General features: G+C 46.6%; 1 protein-coding gene across 6 annotated transcripts in view; it reads right to left on the reverse strand.

Annotated features, from left to right (window-relative positions):
- The window catches only part of LOC137414072 (uncharacterized), a 165,402-nt gene that overhangs the window by 17,396 nt on the left and 122,314 nt on the right, over positions 1-25,692 (reverse strand). For all 6 annotated transcript variants that reach the window (XM_068099542.2, XM_078778525.1, XM_078778523.1 and 3 more), the window contains 5 exons: positions 21,735-21,927; positions 18,056-18,259; positions 2,031-2,156; positions 1,767-1,937; positions 275-475 (listed from right to left, as the gene is read on the reverse strand). In XM_068099542.2, the coding sequence (XP_067955643.2) occupies positions 275-475; positions 1,767-1,937; positions 2,031-2,156; positions 18,056-18,259; positions 21,735-21,927 (895 nt within the window). The remainder of the gene's footprint in view (positions 1-274; positions 476-1,766; positions 1,938-2,030; positions 2,157-18,055; positions 18,260-21,734; positions 21,928-25,692) is intronic.

Below are 25,692 nucleotides of genomic sequence, written 5' to 3' on the forward strand. Positions count from 1 at the left end.
GAACAAAAGAGTAGAGGTGTGAGGAAAGCCTGGATTTTGGGAGTTTACCCAGGAGAGGGTTACTGGAAGAACACGCATGACACGGAGGAACTGGGCAGAGGAGGGGAGAAGGTGTCAGTGCGCTGAGCGAGAACAGAGGGAGCGACACTTGGAGAGAAGTGGAAAACAACAGAGAGGCCACGGACATATCTGTAATGAGAGAGAAACGTCAAATATTTCCAGACAGAAAACACTACAAACGGAAATATAGTAAGAATGAAGAACTTCCACAGACCACAGAATCGAGCTGTTGTTTGTAGACTTTGATCTTGTTTTGGAGTTTCTGGACAAGGTCTTGCATTCGCAGATGGTTCTTTGTGGCCTCGTCGTTTTGGAATGACAGCTCCTTGACGCGGCGCTCTTGTTTGCGTAGATTCTTCACCGTGTCCACCTGCCGCTTCTGTTCCGTGCCAAGCTCAGATTCCAATTCGCGGATCTTGGTGTGGGGTGATCATATCAGCAATTGTAAGGACTGGATACATGTACATGCTGATCTAGCTATGGAGTCATCATATGAGCAACTGTAAGGACTGCATACATGTACATGCCCATCGAGGTATGGGGTCATCATATCAGCAATTGTAAGGACTGCATACATGTACATGCTGATCTAGGTATGAGGTCATCATATCAACAATTGTAAGGACTGCATACATGTACATGCTGATCTAGGTATGAGGTCATCATATCAGCAATTGTAAGGACTGCATACATGTACATGCTGATCTAGGTATGAGGTCATCATATCAACAATTGTGATGACTGCATACATGTACATGCTGATCTAGGTATGAGGTCATCATATCAGCAACTGTAAGGACTGCATACATGTACATGCTGATCTAGGTATGAGGTCATCATATCAGCAACTGTAAGGACTGCATACATGTACATGCTGATCTAGGTATGAGGTCATCATATCAGCAACTGTAAGGACTGCATACATGTACATGCTGATCTAGGTATGAGGTCATCATATCAGCAATTGTGATGACTGCATACATGTACATGCTGATCTAGGTATGAGGTCATCATATCAGCAACTGTAAGGACTGCATACATGTACATGCTGATCTAGGTATGAGGTCATCATATCAGCAATTGTGATGACTGCATACATGTACATGCTGATCTAGGTATGAGGTCATCATATCAACAATTGTAAGGACTGCATACATGTACATGCTGATCTAGGTATGAGGTCATTATATCAGCAACTGTAAGGATTGCATACATGTACAATGGTACATGCTGATCTAGGTATGGGGTCATCATATCAGCAACTGTAAGGACTGCATACATGTACATGCTGATCTAGGTATGGGGTCATCATATCAGCAACTGTAAGGACTGCATACATGTACATGCTGATCTAGGTATGAGGTCATCATATCAGCAATTGTGATGACTGCATACATGTACATGCTGATCTAGGTATGAGGTCATCATATCAACAATTGTAAGGACTGCATACATGTACATGCTGATCTAGGTATGAGGTCATTATATCAGCAACTGTAAGGATTGCATACATGTACAATGGTACATGCTGATCTAGGTATGGGGTCATCATATCAGCAACTGTAAGGACTGCATACATGTACATGCTGATCTAGGTATGAGGTCATTATATCAGCAATTGTAAGGACGGCATACCAGGTACTGCATACCAAGCGTAAGGACTAGGTACATGCTGATTTGTGTGTTGCATTTTTGTCCATTTTTACCCTCAGCTCAAGCTGCTGGATCACTTTTTTTCCGCCCTTCATGGCCGATCCTTCAGACTCCTCTATCTTGGTGGAAAGCTCACGCAGCTGCAGCTCCAGGTTCCTCTTCATTCTTTCCAGGTGCGCTGTGTGATTTTGCTCCTGTTTCAGATCCTCCGACAGACGTGCTGCCTGTTGATCGAACACAAATCGACTTCATCAAAGAATCCTTTTTGCCATTACTGTTTAATTGCTGCCCCGTCACCGTCGGTGTTGTAAACATACATCAAACATGGCCTTCTTTGCCCTCTCATCAGCGGTGCGGAACTCCACAATCGTTTCCTCATGCAAAGATGTGATCTCGGCCAATTCGGTCTCCAGTTGGCGACGACTGCTGAACAGGTGCTGGTTCTGTGGAGAGACCAGGTACAGTGCATTTTGAAAATCAGCATTTGTGGTCTGGGGAAAGTCGTGATCAATTTTGTGATAAAATGTGCTTTTAATTAAAAAAAAAAAAAAAGTATAAATGCTTCAGGGGTCTCGGGGGTTTACCCTAGGGGGTTCGGAAACTACCCCCGAGACCCCTGAAGGCGCTTCCTTGGTTTTATCTTTCAGTAATAATTATAATCAGCAACATTTCTCAAGAAGAACTCTTACGAACAAGATGGAGCATTCAACAATGTCGAACTTTGCCTGGCTATGTAGATTACAGTAGATCTAAAAAAAAAATTGGGGCATTACCCCTGGCGCTCACCTGGTAGAATAAACATCATAGTGCACCAACTAAAGGTATTTTAAACCAATTTCAATGGTTGCTAGGAGACAAGGCAGCATGTACAATCATACTAACATAATCATAAGACTTTAAACAAACAAACAAAAAATACGAATTTTTGGGGCAACCCCCAGTAGACCCTCAGGACTCAATTTATTTTAATGCCGTGAACATACTTTGGTCCATTACGGGTAGTGAAGGTTGTGGTAAAGTTTCATCAAAATTGTGTGTGTAGTTTCAGAAAAGAAATCAAATACCTATTTTGGGGGGTCAAACCTGGATCCACTTTGACCCCGGTAAACCCCCTAGACCCCGATTTTTTTAATACCGTGAACAAACTTTAGTCACAACACAACAAATATAATTTGTGCCAAATTTGGTCGCAATCCCATCAGCGGTTTCGGAGAAGAAGTGTCAAGTGTTTACGGACGGATATCCGTTCCAGGTGAGCTGACCAGTGACGGACTCACTGACTGACTGACACACACAGCACAGTGAGAATAACTTTTTGTGTTTCTTCAGAAACGTGTAAGGCCAATAAGTGACCTGATACATTCCCAAATCTGTGTAAATATATATATATATAACCAAGGAAGCACACTAACCCTATGACATGACACTGACGTCATACACATAAATTATACCAACACATCACCTCCAAACTAAGAGGCATCCATGTGGTACTCAAGTCTTTGCAGACTGAGATTAAAGCTCTATGGTCACAAACAGACAAAGGCAGAGATGTCGATCTAGATTTCGCCCTTGTTATGGGCTCATCAGGCCTCACCTGTGTATATTAATGGCTTAGATTGGTCACAAATAAACAATTTGCAGTGGGTTGTCCTGATGAGCCCATGTGTGTATGTTTTTATATATATATATATATATATATATATATATATATATATATATATATATATATATATATATATGTGGGTCGAAGACCTCAAGGGAAGGAAGAAGAACGAGGATCAGAGCAACAATGTTTAATAAAATCGATTACAAACACACAGTGTGGAGCAAGGCTCAAGAATGCACCGCCTGACACGCAGCGGGCAATTTCTCAAGACACTCGCTGCAAAATAAGCAAAAAGGCATTTCATATATAGCAAAAATATCAGACAAGAGTCTGCGCTAAAGACAAAGCAAACTGGACCGTAAAGACCCACCTACCATCGTCCCTTCCTGCAGAAGGCCAAACTTACACATCAGACCCGAGCGCAGGCCGAAGGAAATGCTCTCATAATATCTTCAATGGTTTTCATGACACTAAGCATAATAGTAGATTAATGGTTGAATACACATGCTGAATACATAACAATCAAAGGATATGTAATGTCTATATTTCTTTTCCAAGGTTGGTTACGTCCTTGATTTAGGAGACACACTGGAAACTACAAAGATATATAATTAATTATTCCCTTTGTGAAGAAGGCGTTTGGCAACATGTTTTCCCTGTACGTGGGTTGTGAGCATATTATCTACTGTCTGGCACATACATTCAAGGACTTGTTTACTGGGCTAAGGATCCACCCTGCACCTCGAGCCTCGAAACCACATTTTGTCCACCCGCCTCTGCCTGCAGCTGAGTTCAAATCAGTTTTCAGAAGCACAATATATAATTTCAGATGTTATGATCAATTGAGTCATGGGGTTTAAACCCTAATGGCTAACATATATATATATATATATATATATATATATATATATATATATATATATATATATATATATATATATATATATATATATATATATATATATATATATATATATATATATATATATATATATATATATATATATATATATACATACATATATTGTTGTGGTTTTGAGTTTGTAAAGTGAGTCTAATAAAGGTTAAAATTTGCCCCCCATAGTTAGTCACAGCAACATGTAGCCTCGCGATAGTATAGTTATGTCTTAGTATTTGTGAGCTTAGTTCCTTTCCATTGTTAGTTCTGCGTTGAAGTAAGAGCCAGGTGATAGGCCCTACTGCCACCGATCATCCTACGTCCGTAGCCTCAATCTCTTTTGTGCTAACGTTGGTTCATTTTGGGCGAGTTAACACGAGGCAGGCAGAGGAGGACCGGGGCGGAGTCGAGGGTGGAGCGGCGGAAGCGCTGACGGTAAGCACGAGCCGCCAATCAGGGCTCAGAGGTGGTGACGGCGGCATTGCGTCACAGGGCGTGGTGAGAAGGTTCGAGAGAGTGCCAGAAGGTTCGGGGGGCGTAGCTATAAGACCCGCTGTGCAAAAGCCCTCGGCAGGACTCACAGGACTTGCATCGGAGGGCTTGAAGGACTAGCGTGGAAGAGGATCGTTATGAAGAACTTGCACGAGAACTCGCGTGCACTAAACCAGCTCAGAGGATCAAGGAAGAGGAGTTGGCCGCGTGTGCGAACTGTACAGATACGCAGGCGCAGCCAGACGCGCATGAACCGATATACAGTGCATTTGAGACGCGCGAGTGAGAACGACTGAGTAATCGCAAGCCGCGCTAAAGTCCCGCCCTTTGCCGTTCCGCCCCATCATCTGCCTTGTTCGGGAGACGCGCTACGAGTCCCTGCCTTCGCCTGCCACCATCTTCGCGGGACATGCCAGGGCCGTGGAGAGCCGGACGGGGACCGTCTCTGGACGACCACATCGACGCGTTGGGGAACATCTACCCATCTGCAATTCCCTATGTGAGTGTGAGACGGGCCCGTTGTCTGGGCTTTAGTTAAGACTGTCTAAGGCTACTCTGTGTCTCTGTGTCCCTGAACATTGTATATACGTGTGGGAATAATTAAAACCTTTGTTCTTCCTTTCTTCCATTCAATCGTTTCTGTGGTTTCCTTCATTGGCGAAGCGTGGCACGAATAGGATCGCTCAAATCGGGTTCCACTAATTAAGACTAATCGGGACCACATGGTACCCAATCCGCTCGACGTACTCAAACCACACGTGGTTCATGCGAGGCTTGTTTCCTCGCTCCCAGGGCAGCGCAGGGAATTAGGTACGAGCGAGAAGTGGTCCCGAGACCCTACTCCACGTTTGTCCGGAAGGGACGTTGCAAGCCTCGGTTCCGCCAAGCCCAGCAAAGACAAGGGGATTAATCCCCCCTTGGTATGGGGTGAAGGAGGGCGGCGTGGAACCGTAACAAAAAACAAAAAAACAAACAAACAAAAAAAAATATATGTATATATATATTATATATATACAGTCACGTGAAAAAGTAAGTACACCCCATGTAAAGTTTTGACTTTTTCATCATATTTCAACATACAGCTATTTGGTCTTCATTTCAACAATATTGATAGATAAAGGTGATATAATATAACAAATATCATGAAGCATTTACATTTTGTAGTCCATTGTATAATTTAAATAAACATAAATGCAAATTTCGCATGTAGAAAAAGTAAGCACACCCTTACATTTATCACTACTTCAAATACCTAAAATTAGAATCAGGTGCACCAGCTCAGGTGCAAATGATTAGAACATCGTTCGAGAGGACCTTGGAGGAACCTGTCTTATTTAAACCTCAGACATTTAGTTTGGTTTGTTCTTTGTTGTTGAAGTGTGCGGCGTCACCATGCCGAGATCAAAAGAGCTCTCTGAGGCCTTCAGAAAGAATGTTATAGATGCATACGACCCTGGGAAGGGATTTAAAAAGATCTGCAAACAATTTGAAATCGATCATTCAACTGTCCGGAAGATCATCGACAAGTGGAGAAGATTCCAAACAACTGCCAAGTTGTTGTATGCAGATGATCTGGTGCTGATTGCGGAAAGTATGGATGGACTGAAGGAAAAGATGAACAAGTGGAAGGAATGTATGGAGACAAAAGGTCTGAAGGTGAATATAGGAAAGATGAAGGTGATGGCAAGTGGTAAAGCATGTGATGAGGTGGAAAGAACTGGGAAGTGGCCATGTGCTGTGTGCAGGAAGGGTGTCAGAGTGAACTCCATTCAACGTACAATGTGCGCTGAGTGGGTTCATCAAAAATATAGTGGTCTGAGAGGGTCATTAACCAGTGTGGCAGCTACATTCAAATGTAAGGTGTGCACAGAGGGAGCTGCAGATGGAAGAAATGTTGAGTTGGATCTTGGAGACGGCGTGAAGCTGGAAGGTGTGAAAACATTTTTCTACCTCGGAGACATGCTGAATGGAGAAGGTGGATCAGACTCGGCAATGGTTGCTGGAGTGAGATGTGCATGGAAGAAGGTTCGGGAACTGAGTGGCGTGCTGATGAGGAGGGGAGTGTCGTTGAAGCTCAAGGGAAAGGTGTATGCTGCATGTGTGAGAAGTGTTATGATTTATGGGAGCGAGATATGGGTAATGAATGTAGAGCAGCAACGAAGGCTGGAAAGGGTGGAAATGCGAATGGTTCGGTGGATGTGCGGAGTCTCGTTGAGAGAGAGGAAGACAAATGATGAATTGCGAAGGATGATGGGAATAGAGCCTGTGATTGATGCTGTGAAGAGGAACAGGTTGAGATGGTTTGGTCATGTGTTGAGGAAGGATGAAAGTGACTGGTTGAGAAGAGTGATGGAAATGAATGTAGAAGGAAGTTTGACTTCCGTTTCCGGTCCCTGGAGCAAGGAAGCCTCTTCGACCTCTGCACGGCAGCAAAGTTATGGTATTTTTTTCCATTCGTGTCTTCGTCAATTTCTACTCGTTTTTTATTATGCATGTGTTGCAGTGTGTCTCTCGTTGGTGTTGATTTGCAATTCTTGCAAACTTTTGTACAATTTAATCGTTTTCTGTCCCACCGCGTGCGCGGCTTGGTTTCTCTTGGCTTCCCTATAGTCCGTGGGCTGAGTAGGGTTTACATGCACCCCCCCCACAACTTAACTTCCCGGGTATGTCCATGTACCCCCCACCCTAGGGGTTAGGAAAAACCATGTTAACAGAAAAAAAAACTCATTCCCTCATAGTTTGACCTCTGGTGACCTCATTAGTGACCTCATTTGCATATAACACATCATTGTAAAGAGTGTCCCAGGACAAACATTTTGAGGGGTCATATGCAACCATAGGATGACGAGGTAAAAAGTTATGGCCATTTGAATTTCGCCTACCCCTAATTTTCGGAAATCACTGACACAGGGGGGGTAACATCAAAATATGCGTGGGAGGTACCTTGGGAATGAGTTTTTTTTTCTGTTAACATGGTTTTTCCTAACCCCTAGGGTGGGGGGTACATGGACATACCCGGGAAGTTAAGTTGTGGGGGGGGGGGGGGGTGCATGTAAACCCTACTCAGCCCACGGACTACTACCCCCATAGGTGTTCTGTGAATTTAAGTTCTTTCCTTCACTGAATTGCTTATTTCTTAGATTTTCTCTTCTCCCCCTAACTTCCCCGAACATCGACCACTTGTCTAACGTTTTAAATACCGTCTGGCAAATACCGTAATTAATCGTGTTCTGCTCCTCGTGTGCGGCCTTGTACCCCCGTCGTTGTTTGCTAACTTAAGTCCCCTACTTCGTGTTTTGCTTGGCTCTTAGATTTTTACCTTCTACCCCGAACATAATACTCTTTGTCTGACGTTTTAAATCCCCACCCCCCCAAAATCCCCCCCAAAAAACAACAAAAAAACAAAAACCAAAAACATTTATTTTTCCTTCCTCCACATGTGCTGTTGTCTCATCCTGTACTTCTGTCCAGGTGTGCTGTTCGCCCCGCCCCATTATCTCCTTGCCATCCACCTTTTGCTCTGTTCACGTGGTGGTGGTGGTCCCTCGTGGTGGTCCCTCTCGGCCCTTCCACCGTCGGAATTTTGTGCATTTAAGATTGCTCACGGTTCTGTTTAAATATTATTTAAATATGTTTAATCTTTACCCTTCAGTGTTTTATTCAGTGGTATATTACAACACGCTGTTTTTCTTCATATTTAAAAGGCTTCTTTCAATTTCCTCTCCAACTCATTCCACTTCAAAAAAAAAAAATTAAATCTTCCCCATCACACATCCCTTTCAAATCTTCCCCCCTTGCCCCTCCCCTCCAAATCTTCCCCATCACCCCTTCCCTCCAAAACTTCCCCATCACCCCTCCCCTCCAAAACTTCCCCATCACCCCTCCCCTCTAAATTTACCCCCTTGCCCCTCCCCTCCAAAACATCCCCATCACCCATCCCTTTCAAATCTCCCCCCTTGCCCCTCCCCTCCTAAACTCCCCCCTCACTCCTCCCCTTCAAAACTTCCCCCCAACCCCTCCCATTCAAATCTCCTGCCATACCATTCCTCTCCAATTCTCCCTCCCCCTCCTCCTCCTCAAAGCTGCCTCCTCCCCACTTCGTCTCCCTTCTATCTCATACCTCCACCTCCCCCAACCCTCCACTTTAGTCTGCCCCGCCCTCAAACAACCCCTCACTGTGCCTCATCCCTTCACCATCAAACCTTTCGCTCTCCTCATCCTTCCTTTTCTTGTAAGTCTTCTGTAATCTCTGACACACTATCAACTGCTCTCCCTACCTCCCCCTCTCATCATTCATCTTACCCGACATCTCCCCTCCCCTCCCCTGTACCCGATGCTCCCCCTCTCTCTTCATTAACGGTACGGACCTCAAACATCCGGGGCCTTCGCTCAAACCTGACTGATCTCTCCATACAGGTTGCTTCTGACAATCCAGACTTGATCTGCATGACAGAAACTTTCCTCCTTCAAGATGTCTCTGATTCCTTAATATCTCTTCCTGGTTACTCCCTCCTCCGGTATGATAGACCTGAGCCTCGTCCTGGTGGTGGGGTGGCTATCGTTATCAAAAACTCTCTTCCTCACTCTCCTTGCACTGCCCTCTCTCCACCTCACCCCCAGGAGTACCTCTGGCTACGGCTTCCTCTCCGCTCCCACCTTTTGTTCATATGTGTTCTGTACCGTCCTCCAAACAGTGATGACTCCATTTACATTTCACTGTCTGACAACATGGACCAACTTCTATCCACTCATCCCAACTCTCTCTTCCTCATATGTGGCGACTTCAACTGTCATCATGCCAGCTGGCTGGGTGTGGGTACCTCCCTCACCAGCCACGGCACCTCAGCAAAGGACTTCTGCGACTCACTGGGATTGACACAATCTGTCAATTTCCTGACCCGGATCTCAGCCAATGGTGTATCTTCTCTTCTAGACTTGGTTATGACAAACTTCCCTGCTAATGTCTGCTGCTCTTCTTCTGCCCCAATCGGTTCTTCTGATCATGTGCTTGTTAAAGTGGACATCTCTCTGGCCATTCTCAGAGAGCCTCCTCAGCGTCACCGAGTCTGGCATTTCACTCAGGCCAACTGGCACGGTCCTCAAGCAGCCAGCAATCATCTGGACTGGTGTCCCATCTCTACTGCCTCTGACATCAATTCTTCCTGGGAATTCTTCCAAAGCAAACTGCTCTCTCTCATGCACAGATTTATCCCATCTCGTCTTCAGTTGTCTTACCCTTCCTCCCGTCCATGGTACACTGAATCTTGTGGTGAGGCAGTTGCCCTGAAACAACGTGCCTTCGCCTCTTGGAAGGCTAATCCAACTGAAGGCAATCTCAGTTCCTTCCACCAAGCTCGGAACAAGTGTGTGTCTACCCTCAGGAGTGCCAGGAAGCACTATCTCTCCACACTCAAGAATGAACTCTCAAACCTGTCTCCTTCCTCCAAATCCTGTTGGCGTCTGGTCAAATCCGTTTCTGGTGATTGTTCCCCCTCCATCCCCTCCCTTACCTCAAATGGCTACACAGTTGACACCGCACGTGACAAAGCCGAATGCCTCAACTCTGTGTTTGTCTCAAAATCTTGTGTCCCAAACCCATCTCTCTCTGTTCCCACCTTACTCAGTCGAACCCAACTGCTCCTGGACTCTGTGTCCTTCTATTCTGACAAGGTGGAGGAGTTTTTGTCAAACCTCGACTCTGATTCTGCAACTGGACCAGACGGCATCAGCCCACGGGTCCTAAAATCCTGCTCTGCCGTTCTATCTCACCCTCTCTCTGTTCTTTTCACCCTCTCTTTTGCTCAAGATCATCTGCCAGCATCCTGGAAATCAGCAAACATTACCGCTTTACACAAAAAGGTGCAAAAACTGATCCTTGCAACTACAGACCAATCAGCCTGCTCCCAATTATCAGCAAAGTCATGAAATCCATCATTGCTTCGGATATCAAATCCTTCCTCTTCTCCAATGGCTTGATCTCCGATCATCAATTTGGATTCAGACCAGGTCATTTCTACTCTGGACATGCTGCTTCTGCTGTCTCAACAATGGATGGAGGTCCTCAATGCCAAACAGGAAATCATAGCCGTCTCCCTTGACATATCACGTGCCTTCAATACGGTCTGGCACCCAGCTCTGCTCACCAAACCCTCCTCCTATCGTATCCATGGAAATCTCCATGCATGGCTTGCGGACTTCCTCTCTGGTCATAGACAACGTGTGGGCCTGAATGGATTTCTCGCATCTCCCCTTCCTGTTCAGGCTGGAGGTCCCCAAGGCAGTGTTCTGGGCCCTGTGCTTTTTCTGGTCTTTATCAATGATCTCTCCGACTCTCTGGAACATCCTCTCTATCTCTTTGCTGATGACTCCACTCTCTTCTGCTCCATTCCTCTTCCCTCAGATCGGCAGTCTGCAGCCTCCTCACTCTCTGAAGACCTGGACAAAATCACAGACTGGTCAAACAAGTGGAACATGTCTTTCAATCCTGACAAATCTCACACTCTTACTATGTCTCTCCGAAAAGATCGACTGGATAACCCTCCCATCTACTTCCTCAACAATCCTCTCCAAGAAGTTCTGTCGCTCAAGCTTTTGGGTCTCACTATCTGCCATGATCTTTCTTGGGAAAACCACATTTCCAAGCTGGCCTCCAAAGCCAGTCGCCGACTGGGCATCCTCCGTCGTGCGAAGTCCTTCCTCGGCACACCTGAGCTCCTCACCACATACAAGGCTTTCATCCGCAGCTCAATGGAATACTGTTCTCCCCTATGGGCCGGTGCTCCTGCCTCACACCTAGCTCGGCTTCCCGCTGTTGAAACCAAAGCTTTCAGAATCATAGGAATCTCCCGTGATGAAGCTATCTCCGAGGGCCTGTCACTTAATCACCGCAGACAGGTAGGTGGTCTTTTTGTCTTCTACCGATTCCTCTCCGGCCTTGCTCCCCCAGCTCTCTCTGTGCTTTGTCCCCAAAATATTCCTACAGGTCGTACAAGATCTGCCAGCAACCCTCTGATGGTTAAACTGCCGAAACCTCGGCTCTCTGCTCACCTTCACTCTTTCATTCCTCTTTTCTCCCGCCTCTGGAACAAACTCCCACACTCCCTTCAATCCCACTCCTCCCTCCAGGTTTTAAAAACAGCTGTTCACCACCATCTCTTATCTTTCCCCATCCAAAACCTTGAACTTTTCTACCCCCACTAATTCACCCCAGATCCACGTTGTTTGAAATTCCAACTTCTTTCCTGGAAGTCCCGGCAGTGTCCATATGTTTTATACCTCTCCCACCCCCCCTTCCCATGCCCCCCCCAAAAGCCCCCTCCCTCCCACAGATCTCTCGATGTCCCTGCTCTCAGATGTTGTGTTTGTGTTCCTCCCCCTCTCGCCCCATCTTGTCTACCGCTCCCCATGTTATATGTTTTATGTGTCGGTTTGTCTTTCTGTGTGATTAATGTTAGCCCCTTTCACGAGCCTCGATCTTGTATACAAAAAAAAAGAAAAAAAGGTAGAGGGCGGGGAAGACCGAGAAAGACTTGGCTAAAGATGGTGGAAGAAGAAATGCGGGCAAGGGGGTTAACAAGGAGAGATGCAGAAAATCGGGCAAAATGGAGAAGATTGTCATGGGGACCGCAAGGCTAATCCCCGCTCTGGCAGGGAAAATGGCCTTAAAATGCATGTTGTTGTTGTGTTGTTGTATCTCCCGAAGCCCGTTCCACGTTACAAAGGGGGGATTAAACCCCTTTTTCCGCCTGGGTCTTCGTGTCCACGAGGCCGAATCGCCACTTCTGGAGCAAGCGTGAAAAAGGGTATCGGGTCAACGTCGCACGTACCTTTAACCCACACTGCCACGAAAGCGGGGACCGAACCTCGCACAAGCCATGCTTATTCGAGTACGCCCGAGCAGTATGTGTATCACGTGACTCATGCCGTTACTTTTATGGAACCCATTTCGAGCGGTTCTTGTCGTACCATGCGTGGCCAATCGATGGAAGGGACGGGAACGGTCAAATAAGAGGAATAACACAATTTATTATTTACGTACAATGATTCGCAGAAGGAAAGAGGACACAGAGCAGAAGCTTAACCAATTTAACTTATCCCCAGACACAGGGCCTACTCACGCACACGGGGAGAAGAAGAGAAGAATTTTGCCATCGGTCGCTCCGGGGCAGCTCGCCCGGCGTGGCTCTCTGGCGGTCACGGCACGTATGCAGGAGAAGGCAGGCAGGAGGAAATCGCGCGTCTGTGGCCCGGAATGGTCGTCTTCTCGAGCGCGTGATTAATACAGCGCAGAGCGCAGGGCACGGGGCATGAGGCAACTTTGTGTACAATCACGATAACCGGCAATTCAATGCACTCGTTCTGCGGCGCGTTCTCGTGCGTTCTCAAGCTCAACTCAACTCTGACTCAGGCGAACTCCGAACTCTCAACTGAACTCTCAGGGTCTCCGACTCAACTGAACTGAGAACTTGAACTCATCTGAGGTGGGGGGGGGGGGGGCTCGGAGCAGGGCTGTATGGCTCCGCCCCGGCCTTACTCGAATGTTCCAAACCCCACCTCTCATCGTCGTGGTTAGCCGCTCCCCTCGAGCCCTGATTGGCGGCTCATTGCTTACCGGCCACTCCCTCCTGCATATGCAGCGCCTCCCTTCGGCCTCGCCAGACTTGTTCAGGCCTGCCACGTGGCATGCTATCGCCAAAAGACCACCCTACTCACGGGCCTGCTCAAAGCAAAACTAACACAGGAAAGGACTACGCTTACATTCACTAAGAAATAACTGAACTATCGCGAGGCTTCATGTTGTGGTTTCGTCTACCTATGAGGGGGAATTATCCTTTATTCCAAAACCACAACAATATATATATATATATATATATATATTGTTGCGGGTTTGAGTTTGTACAATAAAGGTTAAATTTCCCCCTCATAGTTTAGTCACACAACAACATGTAGCCTCACGATAGTTCAGTTATCTCTTAGTATTTGTGAGCATAGTCCTTTTCCTGTGTTAGTTTTGCATTGAGTAGAATAATGAGAGTTAGGTCCTTTTCATGGTTTCATTGCCTTATGTCGCCTCCGTTGCCTTACGCCTCCTTGTGCTGCCTTTGGCTTTTTGGCACGAATTAACACGAGGCAGGCCTGTCAAATCGAGCAGGGACCGAATGAGGGCGGCAGAGAAGTTGACGGTAAGCGCAAGCCGCCAATCAGGGCTCAAAGGGATTGGCTGCAGCACTGGGTCACAGGGTGTGGTTGGAACATTCGAGAAGGCTAAGGGCGTGGCAATAAAACCCATTGCGCGAAGCCCCCACCAGAAGTTCGGTCAGTTATGAGCTTGTGAGTGTCCTTCTGAGAAAGAGGTGAGCTCGCAGTTCTGCGAAGGGAGGCGCTTGACTGAGTATTGATGAGAGTTACGAGTTCGGAGAAAAGACGCGCATGAACTAAGTATAAGCGCTCGTACCAAAGTGGGCGCTCGGTTGAGCTTGAGGCCATTGTGTTACGCGAGTGATAGCGCGCCGGTAACTCAACGCGCTGTGGAAAGCCGCCGAGAGACGCGTACATTCCCTCCCGCCTTCCTGCCTCATCTGCCCCTTTGTTCAAGAGACGCGCTCCAAGAATCCTTTCCACCACCTGCTTGCCTTCATCGCAGACGTGCTGTGACCGTGGAGAGCCACGCCGGGCGACGCTGCCGTTCCTGGACGACCAAGGCAGCGCGTGAATATCATCTTGCCTGCATTTCCCCTTTGTGAGTGTGATCGGGCCCGTGTCTGGGATTTAAGCATAAGACTGTATAAGGCTGCTCTGTGTCTCTGTCTTCTACCGAATTGTACATACAAGTGTAAATAATAATTAAACCTGTTATTTCTTTATTCGACCGTTTCGTCCCTTCCATCATTGACTAAGCATGGTATGAATAGAACCACTCGAATCGGGTTCCAATACAAACACTAACTGCTTGGACCATGTGGTATGCAATCCGCTCGGTGTACCCAAATTACACGTGGCTCGTGCGAGGCTTGGTTCCCCGCTTCCGTGGCGGCACAGGTATTTAGGTACGTGCAAGACGTGTCCCGAAACCCTACCTTGAGTTTGCCCGGAAGGGGCGTTTCAAGTCTCGGTTACGCCGGCCCAGAAAGAACAAGGGGCTTAAACTCCCCTTGGTAAGGGTAGGAAGGGCGGCGGAAAACCATAACAATATATATATATGTACATATGCATACTGTTACGTGCTCCTCCCCAAACCCCGGCCACGATGTACCTCCGAGCCCCGAAAGGAGTCACGGCAGAAAGATGTGCTATTATGTGTGCCAATGACCAATGGTGAAACCACACCAATCAATTGTTACAAAAAACCAAGTATTGTATTAAAGCCACACAATAATAAGTAACGCACGTACAAGAAAACCTCACTTGCACAGCAAACACCATATAATTTATATGATGGTACCACCAATTTCCTGAATTAATAACTCACGGTATTCCCACGTGAGCAATCGGTAACATCCCCCAAAGTCACTGTGTCACGATACCAGGCCAAAGTCGATCCCCTTGGCTCTCGCGATCACAAGAAAAGGTCGTACTGAGACCTAAACCCAGAACGGCTAACAGTCGATGCTGCAGACGAGCCGCTTGGTGAGGTGTCGGGCCGACGTCGGTCCGGTAAAAGTTCACCCAAAAGGCAACTGGGAATTCACACCTTCGGTTCACCAGACAATGACGCTGACATGAACGATCAGCGGCTCCCAAGCGGAGAACCGCGAAGAACCGCGCGTTCCCAAGCGAAATCCACGACACACACGAGAACCAGGTGAAGGGCTGGTGCGAGGTGAAATGGCTGGTGCGAGGTGAAATGGCGGATGGGCCGGTAATGGAGGCGTACTTGCTCTCCAGCGATGATTCACTTTCGGAACCAAAAGCAAAACCCGTCACGCAGGTTTATTCGCCACAGCAATAACGACACTGTCACAGGAATCCCTTTCCCGGGGAAACCAATATTCGCTCGTGACCAATGTCCACCAGAGTCCGCTCGACGCCTCGAAGTAGATAGGCCTTCCTTTCCCGATCTCACTCGATCCACTCGCCCGCCTCTTCTTCTGCTTCCGGTTTCTCCCTCACCCATCTCGTTTTCCTTCCGAGACATTATTTTTACCTTTGAAGACAGTTATCTCCATTTCACACTTAAACTGTAACAATAATAGTACATGGAACTAAAAAATGCTTCAAGTGGATGACAACCACAAAGACGGAAGTGACGAATCCGTAACAATACATATACATGCACTAGCGTGGATCGGCTCGCTACGCTTGCCTCACCACACGTCACCACAGAGGCACGGGCTTGTTTAAACTAAGGATAATGATCTGACTGAACTTGAGTTGCTGTGTTGTCATGATTTCCACCAATTATAATACAAACATTTCTTTTGTATGTATTTATATCTATTGTTGGTGATATTATTTATTTGTAATTTATTTGTAATAAAAAAATGTGGTCTGAAGCTCAAACATCGAAATGGTCAAGGGTCGAAGCTGTCTAATCAGTCTGAAGGGTGTAAGGGGTCTAAATGATAAGGTCTAAGGGGTCGAAAGGGACCTAATGGGTGTAAAGGTACAAAGGGTGTGAAGGTTGGAAGGGTGAAGGGATCTCAAGGTGTCTAAAGTGTCGAAAGGTATATTCCAACAATACGTAATTAATAGACGTACATAGTTAATTAATAAACAGGATGAAACTGGCGTTCAAACAGTACATAATTAATAGACACATAATCACACCTTCCCGGCTTCCCGGACCGTCTTTTGCGGTTTTATATATATACAGTGCATATCAAAAAAAAGGTAATCCGAATTCAAGCGGTTAATATGCAAAGGTTATTTATTTTGACAATTTACATGTGGTTTACTAATTAAGAGGAGATCCTCAGCTTTCCATTGATACCTTCCATGCATCATTGCTGTTACACATGACCGAGTACATGTTCATTGAAAATGACAAGTTCAAATCGCATTTTTGCAAGTTTGGCTAATCGGTGCAAGACAGTTTTAAATGGCCGCATTACTTGTCGACTGCCAAGTTGATTATGTAAAAGTGTTAAGCTGGTCTGGTAATCGTCGGTTGCGTCATCCTTTGTTTAAGATGGGTATTTAAGATGGGCCTACAGTGTGTGGGTTTAGAGACAGTCTGAGTCATTGAAAAGATGGTTCAACTTACGACTGAACAGCGGACCTGTGTGGTTACAACCTTTCACCAAACTGGAAGTTTGCAGCGAACTCGTGATGCGTTCAGGGAACGTTTCCCAGAACGGGAGCCTCCAGCAGCCAAAACCATCTGGGCGAATGTTAGAAAATACCAAGAGCATGGCACTAGCCTCAACCGCAACAAGGAGAATTTTGGTAGGAGGCGCACTGGGTGATCGTAAATGAACATTGCAGCAGTAAGGCAGCAAGTTTTGGAACATCCTTGGGATACCAGCGCAAGACGAAATGGGACGGGATTGCCTTCGGCAACATTCAGCCGAATCACAAGACTGGACCTCCACCAACATCCATATCCGATTCACATCCGGCATCAACTTACGCCAGGGGATTTTGCCAGGAGGCTGGTGCTTGCCAGATGGTTGATAGCACATTGCGAAGCAGATGTCAATTTCCTCCGGTATCTCGTTATCGACGACGAAGCTGCTTTCACCATGGTCAGCAAGGTCAATACCCATAATGTTCTTGAATATGCACCGACAGGACAACCCCCAGAATTTAATTTTGACACCAACATGAATCGACAAAAATGGACTGTTTGGTTGGGACTTTGTGGAAGTGGTCAGGTGATCGGACCATTTTTCTTTCACAGGAATGTCAATGGTAACAGGTATCTGCAGATGATCAATGATGAAGTTTTAACGCAGCTGGAGGAGAACTATGAGCGACAGGTTCGTGGTGTCTTCAGATATCTCTGGTGGGCCCAAGACGGCGCCCCAGCACATCATCTTATCGCTGTCCGAGATCGACTGAGGGAACTCTTTGGAGACTGAGTCATCACCCTCAACCATGCAGTGGAATGGCTGCCAAGATCACCTGACCTCACACCATGTGATTATTTCCTTTGGGGACATTTAAAGAACAAGGTGTTCGTAACACTTCCCAGTGATCTTGACGAATTGCAGGGCCGTATTCGACATGAAGTGGATGCTTTGCGCAATGACCCGACTATGGTGAGACGAGCAGTTCAGGGCATGCTCCGCTGCTGTGAGCTTTGTGTTGAAAGGGGAGGTGGTCATGTTGAAGGTGTGGGTGCATAAAGGCCAATTATTCCTGAGAAAAGTTCACATCTGATCCTTCATCCCAGGTTTACTCCATACCTGACCATCAAGCTCTGTGTAACGCTCCCGTAGCTCGATGGTTTCTTGTTCCAGAAGCTTCCGTGACCGTTCAGAGGCGTCCAGACCAACCCGAGACTCGTCCGCTTCACCGATGAGCAGCGAAAGTCGTCGCTCTAAAAGCAAGGCCTGTTCTCGGAGCTCATCCCGCTCACGTTCGCAGGAATCCAGGTTCGTTTGCAAATCCTGTCCCATGTTGAAAAGTGAAAATAAATAATAACATGGCTTCAAATCATACATCAACAATTGAAAAGGAACGACAAATATTTATATATCAAATCTTCAAACCATTCGAGACGTCTCCCAACCACAGATGGCATCATCCAAGCAGCAATCTAACCATAGATGGCATCATCATCCAAGCAGCATCTAACCACAGATGGCATCATCATCCAAGCAGCATCTAACCACAGATGGCATCATCATCCAAGCAGCATCTAACCACAGATGGCATCAACTTCCAAGCAGCATTCTAACCACAGATAGCATCAACTTCCAAGCAGCATTCTAACCACAGATGGTATCAACTTCCAAGCAGCAATCTAACCACAGATGGCATCATCATCTAAGCAGCAATCTAACCACAGATGGCATCATCATCCAAGCAGCAATCTAACCATAGATGGCATCATCATCATCCAAGCAGCAATCTAAACACAGATGGCAATCATCCAAGCAGCATTCTATCCACAGATGGCATCAACTTCCAAGCAGCATTCTAGTCACAGATGGCATCATCATCCAAGCAGCAATCTAACCACAGATGGCATCATCATCCAAGCAGCAATCTAACCACAGATGGCATCATCATCCAAGCAGCAATCTAACCACAGATGGCATCATCATCCAAGCAGCAATCTAACCATAGATGGCATCATCATCATCCAAGCAGCAATCTAACCACAGATGGCATCATCATCCAAGCAGCATTCTAATCACAGATGGCATCATCATCCAAGCAGCATTCTAACCACAGATGGCATCAACTTCCGAGCAGCATCTAACCACAGATGGCTTCAACTTTCAAGCAGCATCTAACCACAGATGGCATCATCATCCAAGCAGCAATCTAAACACAGATGGCATCATCATCCAAGCAGCATTCTAAACACAGATGGCATCATCATCCAAGCAGCAATCTAAACACAGATGGCATCATCATCCAAGCAGCAATCTAAACACAGATGGCATCATCATCCAAGCAGCATTCCAAGTGTCACTTTGATTTCCTCATCTCCCTTGGGTTTATTTTGGGGGAGTTTGAGGGGTTAATACAGGATGGTACTTCGTTCGAGAGCCTCTGCTTTTCTTGGTTGCATTGTAATGGAGAAATTGATGGACTTGAAGAGTGGACCAGTGTGTGGGCTGGCATCCCAAATTGGGCAAACACTAGCATCCCAAATTGGGCAAACTGCGTCTTACATTGACACCCCCCCCCCCAAATCCCTGAAAGTCATCAATAACCAGGCCTGTTTTAATAACAAGCAGATATCGATAAGCTAATTATCCTGAGATCTGCTCTTTTTGCTGAAACTAATGATGAAAGATTTTCATTCTGCCTTCAGCTCGAGAATACCAGACAAAATTGCACTGAGCAGTAGCTGAGTGAGGTCCATGATGGTGCTGTGGTGAGCAACCTCATGTAAGACCGATAGCTGAGTGAGGTCCATGATGGTGCTGTGGTGAGCAACCTCATGTAGGACCGATAGCTGAGTGAGGTCCATGATGGTGCTGTGGTGAGCAACCTCATGTAGGACCGATAGCTGAGTGAGGTCCATGATGGTGCTGTGGTGAGCAACCTCATGTAGGGCCGATACTACCCTCCTGGTTCACTCTTGCTTTTGCAGTTGCTCTCGCCAATCGCAGTAATTTTTTCAATCACACATTGTGATGCCTCGAGTGAGGTACATCGCTTGTTTCACCTCGAGTGAGGTGCGTCGCTTGTTTCCCCTCGAGTGAGGTGCGTCGCTTGTTTCCCCTCGAGTGAGGTGCGTCGCTTATTTCCCCTCGAGTGAGGTGCGTCGCTTGTTTCCCCTCGAGTGAGGTGCGTCGCTTGTTTTGCCTCGAGTGAGGTGCATCGCTTGTTTCCCCTCGAGTGAGGTGCGTCGCTTGTTTCACGTCGAGTGAGGTGCGTCGCTTGTTTCCCCTCGAGTGAGGTGCGTCGCTTGTTTCCCCTCGAGTGAGGTGCGTCGCTTGTTTCCCCTCGAGTGAGGTGCGTCGCTTGTTTCACGTCGAGTGAGGTGCGTCGCTTGTTTCCCCTCGAGTGAGGTGTGTCGCTTGTTTCCGCTCGAGTGAGGTGCGTCGCTTGTTTCCCCTCGAGTGAGGTGCGTCGCTTGTTTTTCCTCGAGTGAGGTGCGTCACTTGTTTCCACTCGAGTGAGGTATGCTGCTTGTTTCGCCTCGAGTGAGGTGCGTTGCTTGTTTCGCCTCGAGTGTGGTGCGTCGCTTGTTTCGCCTGAAGTAAGTTGCACCGCTTGTTTCCCCTCAAGTGAGGTGCGCCGCTTGTTTCGCCTCGAGTTAGGTACGTCGCTTGTTTCCCCTCGAGTGAGGTGCGTCGCTTGTTTCTCCTCGAGTGAGGTGCGTCACTTGTTTCGCCTTGAGTGAGGTGCGTTACTTGTTTCTCCTCGAGTGGGGTGTGTCGCTTTTTCCCCTTGAGTGAGGTGCGTCGCTTGTTTCGCCTCGAGTGAGGTGCGTCGCTTTTTTCCCTTTGAGTGAGGTGCGTCGCTTGTTTCCCCTCGAGTGAGGCGCATCGCTTGTTTCCCCTCGATTGAGGTGCGTCGCTCGTTTCACCTCGAGTGGGGTGCGTCGCTTTTTTCCCCTCGAGTGAGGTGCATCGCTTGTTTCGCCTCGAGTGAGGTGCGTCGCTTTTTCCCCTTTGAGTGAGGTGCGTCGCTTGTTTCCCCTCGATTGAGGTGCGTCGCTCGTTTCACCTCGAGTGAGGTGTGCTGCTTGTTTCGCCTCGAGTGAGGTGCGTTACTTGTTTCGCCTCGAGTGTGGTGCGTCGCTTGTTTCGCCTGAAGTGAGTTGCACCGCTTGTTTCCCCTCAAGTGAGGTGCGCCGCTTGTTTCGCCTCAAGTGAGGTGCACCGCTTGTTTCCCCTCAAGTGAGGTGCGCCGCTTGTTTCGCCTCAAGGGAGGTGCGTCGCTATCTACAAGGCCACTATACGACCTCTTACAGAGTACTGTTTTTATAATTGGGCTGGAGCTCCGGCCTGTCACCTATCTGTCCTTGACAGATTCCAGTGACCTGCTGCCAATCTGTTGGGACATGAGTTGGCATCATACATGGAATCTCTCTCAGTCCGCCACTGTTTCTTTGAGCCTTTTCTGCAGATATTATCACGGAATGTGCTCTGAGGGCCTATCACAGGTTGTTCTACTTGAGTGTACTCTTAGTCGCTCTACACGTGTGACAGTTCGGTCCCATCCATATACTACCTGTTGCGAGGAGTAAGACTATGAGGTTCCCTTCTAGTTCCTTTCTCCATGCCGCATCACTTTGGAACTCTTTACCTGCATCCTGCATCTCCCTCAATCCTAACCTACCTCAGTTCAAGAGCAATGGAAATAGATTTATTCTTTCCTTTGTGTAGTCACCACCTTGTGTGGCCTTTGGCTTTGTGGTGGGTGAAATTCCATGAAAAAGAACAACTTGACCCTCACCTTGACTTGCTGGTGCAGCCGCTTGACCTGCTTGCTATTGTCGGAGGCCGAGCGGGTTGAATGCTCCAACTGTATTTCCAGCTCCGCCGCCTCGGTCTCGTGCTTCTTCTTGAGGCGCATTGCCTCGGCCCGTCCCTTTGCCTCGGCCTCCAGACTCGTCTGTAGGGACTCCAACATTCGCTGCATGCTTTTGCTGGAGGATCGAAGGTGGACACACGATGCAAAGAGACAAACGTCATTTACATCGTCAGTAATAGACTGGGCCCGAGCATTTGGTGATGTTCAATTAGTGCTAAACCTTCCGACATTAATCATACTAAAATACGCCATTTCGTGTCTGTCTGTCCGTCTGTCTGATTAATTTTGACCCCCAATACATTCCGTCGTTACTTATCCAATCTCAACCAAACTTGACAGGATGACCAAGGGTTACATAATGAAGGTTGTAGAGCATTCATTTGCCACCCTCCCCAAGGGGGTTTTCTCCCCCGAGCGGGGTTCCCCGCCATTGCCATCAATGAGGTTGCATGTTGAGGTGTATATAAATGTTAAATTAGCTTTATCGTGGCGTTTGTCCAAAGAAGAAGATTTATCGTGGCGTTTTTCCAAAGACGCTTTTAATAACAAAATTAATGATAATCGCATATTGTTAATGTTATTACAAAACAATATTAATACTAATAATGTCCCACTTCCCCCAAGGCATTTTTCCTACAGTGATAACGTGTATAAATAGCTTATCTTACTATAATTCACCAAATGTCCGTCCGTCTGTTTGTCTGTCTGTCTGTCTGTCCGTCCGTCCGTCCGTCCGTCCGTCCATTCGAAGGTACCGCAAAAACGGCTGAACCGATCGCAACGATATTTTGGGTGGGTAATCCTGGGATCCCCTTGAGTAAAATAGGCTATATTGTTTTTCCAATTTCAGCCTTGGCCTCCAGAATTTCCAGGTTTGGAATCCCGCATAACGTTTCCCGGGTGCCGCACAAACGGCTGCACCGATCGGACTCGGTGACCTCGGACAAAGACCTTTTATATGGACATGGGTTGAATCCCTGCTTGAGAGAATGCCCTCCTCACCATCACGGTCATCTCTCCAACTCACAATCCCACGAGATATGCGGAAAGTACGACCCAAAACCAATTATCTTCTTTTTGATTCGTATATAGACATCATTAAAAGTAAATAATGACCTCAGCCAAAGTTCAAACGATGTGAGTTTAATCTCTACATGAGAGAATTTCACATAGCTATTTGGGCGGTGTATAAGCTAACAGATCGCTGTCTCCATCGATCTTGCCAAGGCCGTAACACCTATTGGCTCAAAATCCTTTAAACTGTTGACTTGGTAGTTTTTACAATGAAGGAAACACGTATCGGGAGTACATACGACATAGCGATTGTGAATGTGACAGCTCTGAGGCGTCTTTCGCTTCGCATCGCAGTGACGGTGAGCACCAACATGGCGGCTGTAATATTAAAATCTGGCTTCAAGCCCCCTCGCCACCCAAAGCCTTCAAACAGACATATTAACACGCTCCTCCCCCTTCATTCCCGTTCTTCAAAGCAAAGTGGTAAAAATGGTTGTACCGCCATTATATATTACGAGCAACGGTACCTGCCCTAAGGGCGGGGCTTCAATTGGGAGGCGATTGGGAGGCGATTTATATAAACATCCGTTAAATATCACACGTAAATCATCAAAATCTAAACAGTGTTTGTAGAATTTCAATAAAAAAACCACATCACTGTACATATCAGTAAATATGCTGCTGCGAAAATGCTGCTGGGAAACTTTGACCATAAAAGTGGCCACTGCAATGGAAGTCGTTACATCGTGGACAACCTGATGCCGAATCTCATTGATGCGACACCAGCTACTGGGCCTCATGCTGGAAACAAGATCTTCATACCGAGGATTCCAATCATTCCATCCGAAAACCTGTTCCCCTTCCAGATGCAGCAAAAACAATTCCATGTCCGACTCTGCTTTGCAATGGCCAGTAACAAGGCTTAAGGTCAGACATTAGAAAGGGTAGGCATCTACCTAAAGACAGATTTCTTCAGCCATGGACAGCTTTATGTCGCCATGAGTCGCGTTGGCAGCAGCGACAATATAAAAATGTTTGCCAAGAACTTCAAAGAGAGAAAAGGAACTTTTATCAGCAATGTCGTCTATCCTGAAGTTCTAAGCTGAAGAAGAGGAACAAAAAATTCATTCCATTTTTTTCCTAAAGAAAAGCGTACAGTTGATATCACGATTTGAAACACGATGGAATAATAGCCGGCGAAGCTGGTGTTGTCAAAGAACGCGTACGTATTATGTTGAAAAAACAGATTATGCTGGATCCCTTGGCTTGAGAATTTCGAAGCTTTGACGCACCAAATCTCTCAATGGAGGCCGCCATCTTGCGGATGCGGAAGTATGCATAACAAATTTGAAAAAGTTCCATAGGAGTTTGTTTCACCCATCTTTGATTCACAATCTTATGCACCTCTAATTTGTAATTAAAATACTTTAAGAACAACCTCGGCCCGCACGGGCCTGGTTATCTTAAACGAAAATCGTCACCAAACACCGGAACCAATGAGATTCGAGCATTTGAAAAAATATTTCAAAAACCAAATCACTCAATGGAGGCCGCCATCTTCCGGATGCGGAAGTATGCATAACAAAATTGCGAAAAAGTTAAATAGGAGTTTGTTTCACCCGTCTTTGTTTGATTCACAATCCTATGCACCTCTAATTTGTAATTAAAATACTTTAAGACCAACCTCGTTATCTTCAACGAAAATCGTCACCAAACACTGGAACCAATGAGATTCGAGCATTTGAAAAAATACTTCAAAAAAGGGTGAAACGGAGAGTGAAAACGGCGTCAAATATTCTAAAATTGACGAAGAATTATTTTTTAGAAATCTCGCGGCCGTAGGGGATAGTTTTTCACGGCCGGAAATATCCGAAGTTGAGACGGAATTCACCGAATTAATCAAGAAGTAAATTTTATCAATTTTAATCTCATCCAGAATGCAAATGGTGTCATTTTAGGTCTGAATTTGCGAAATTTTGTGAGCTGGCCAATCAGCGATCAGCTTAGGTCAGCCAATCAGCGCCATCGACACGGTTTGATTAACGACAGTCACACATTGCCGTTGAAACGGCGCTATCGTCTGATCTGTCGGCACTGATCTTACTGCAAGCTAACTTCTTCTGGTGGAGGAAGCCGCAGTGCCTGGAGAGAACCAGCCCTGACAGCGACTGAAGTTAGAAGACTACACACATACTGTGAGAACGTATATTAAGCCCAGTTAAAATTTCTTAATAATAATAATAATAATACATTTATTTTATATAGCGCTTTTCAAGAAGCCCAAAGACGCTTTGACAGAGTACAAAAAAACAAGTGCAAAAAGACAAAAATCAACAGGTAAATAATCAAAGCAAAAGGAAGGAGAAGGAGAAGAGATAGTCAGGGGTTAAATGCTGTGGGTTAAATGTTGAATGCAGTGTTGAACAGGTGGGTCTTGAGTGATGTTTTGAATGTGGTGAGTGAGGAGGAGTCTCTGATGGTGTGAGGTAGTGAGTTCAGAGGGTGGGAGCAGCGATGGAGAAGGCCCTGTCCCCCCAGGATCTGAATTTGGTCCGCATGGGGGGAGGGGGGTCAGGAGGTTGGTACCAGCAGAGCGGAGGTTGCGGGTGGGAGTGTGTCTGGAGAGGAGGTCAGTCAGGTAGGATGGGGCCAGGTTATGGAGGGCTTTGTAGGTCAAGAGGAGGATTTTGTACTGGATTCTCTGGGGGATGGGGAGCCAGTGAAGCTTGTAAAGGACGGGGGTGATGTGGTCACGGGTCCGGGAATGGGTGAGTAGACGGGCAGCGGAGTTCTGAATGTATTGGAGTTTATTGATGATTATTGAGGATGAACCAAAGAGGAGGCTGTTGCAGTAGTCCAGACAGGA

This window comes from Myxine glutinosa, chromosome 5, assembly GCF_964187855.1.
Source record: "Myxine glutinosa chromosome 5, kmMyxGlut1.1, whole genome shotgun sequence".
In the NCBI taxonomy this organism is placed as follows: Eukaryota; Metazoa; Chordata; class Myxini; order Myxiniformes; family Myxinidae; genus Myxine; species Myxine glutinosa.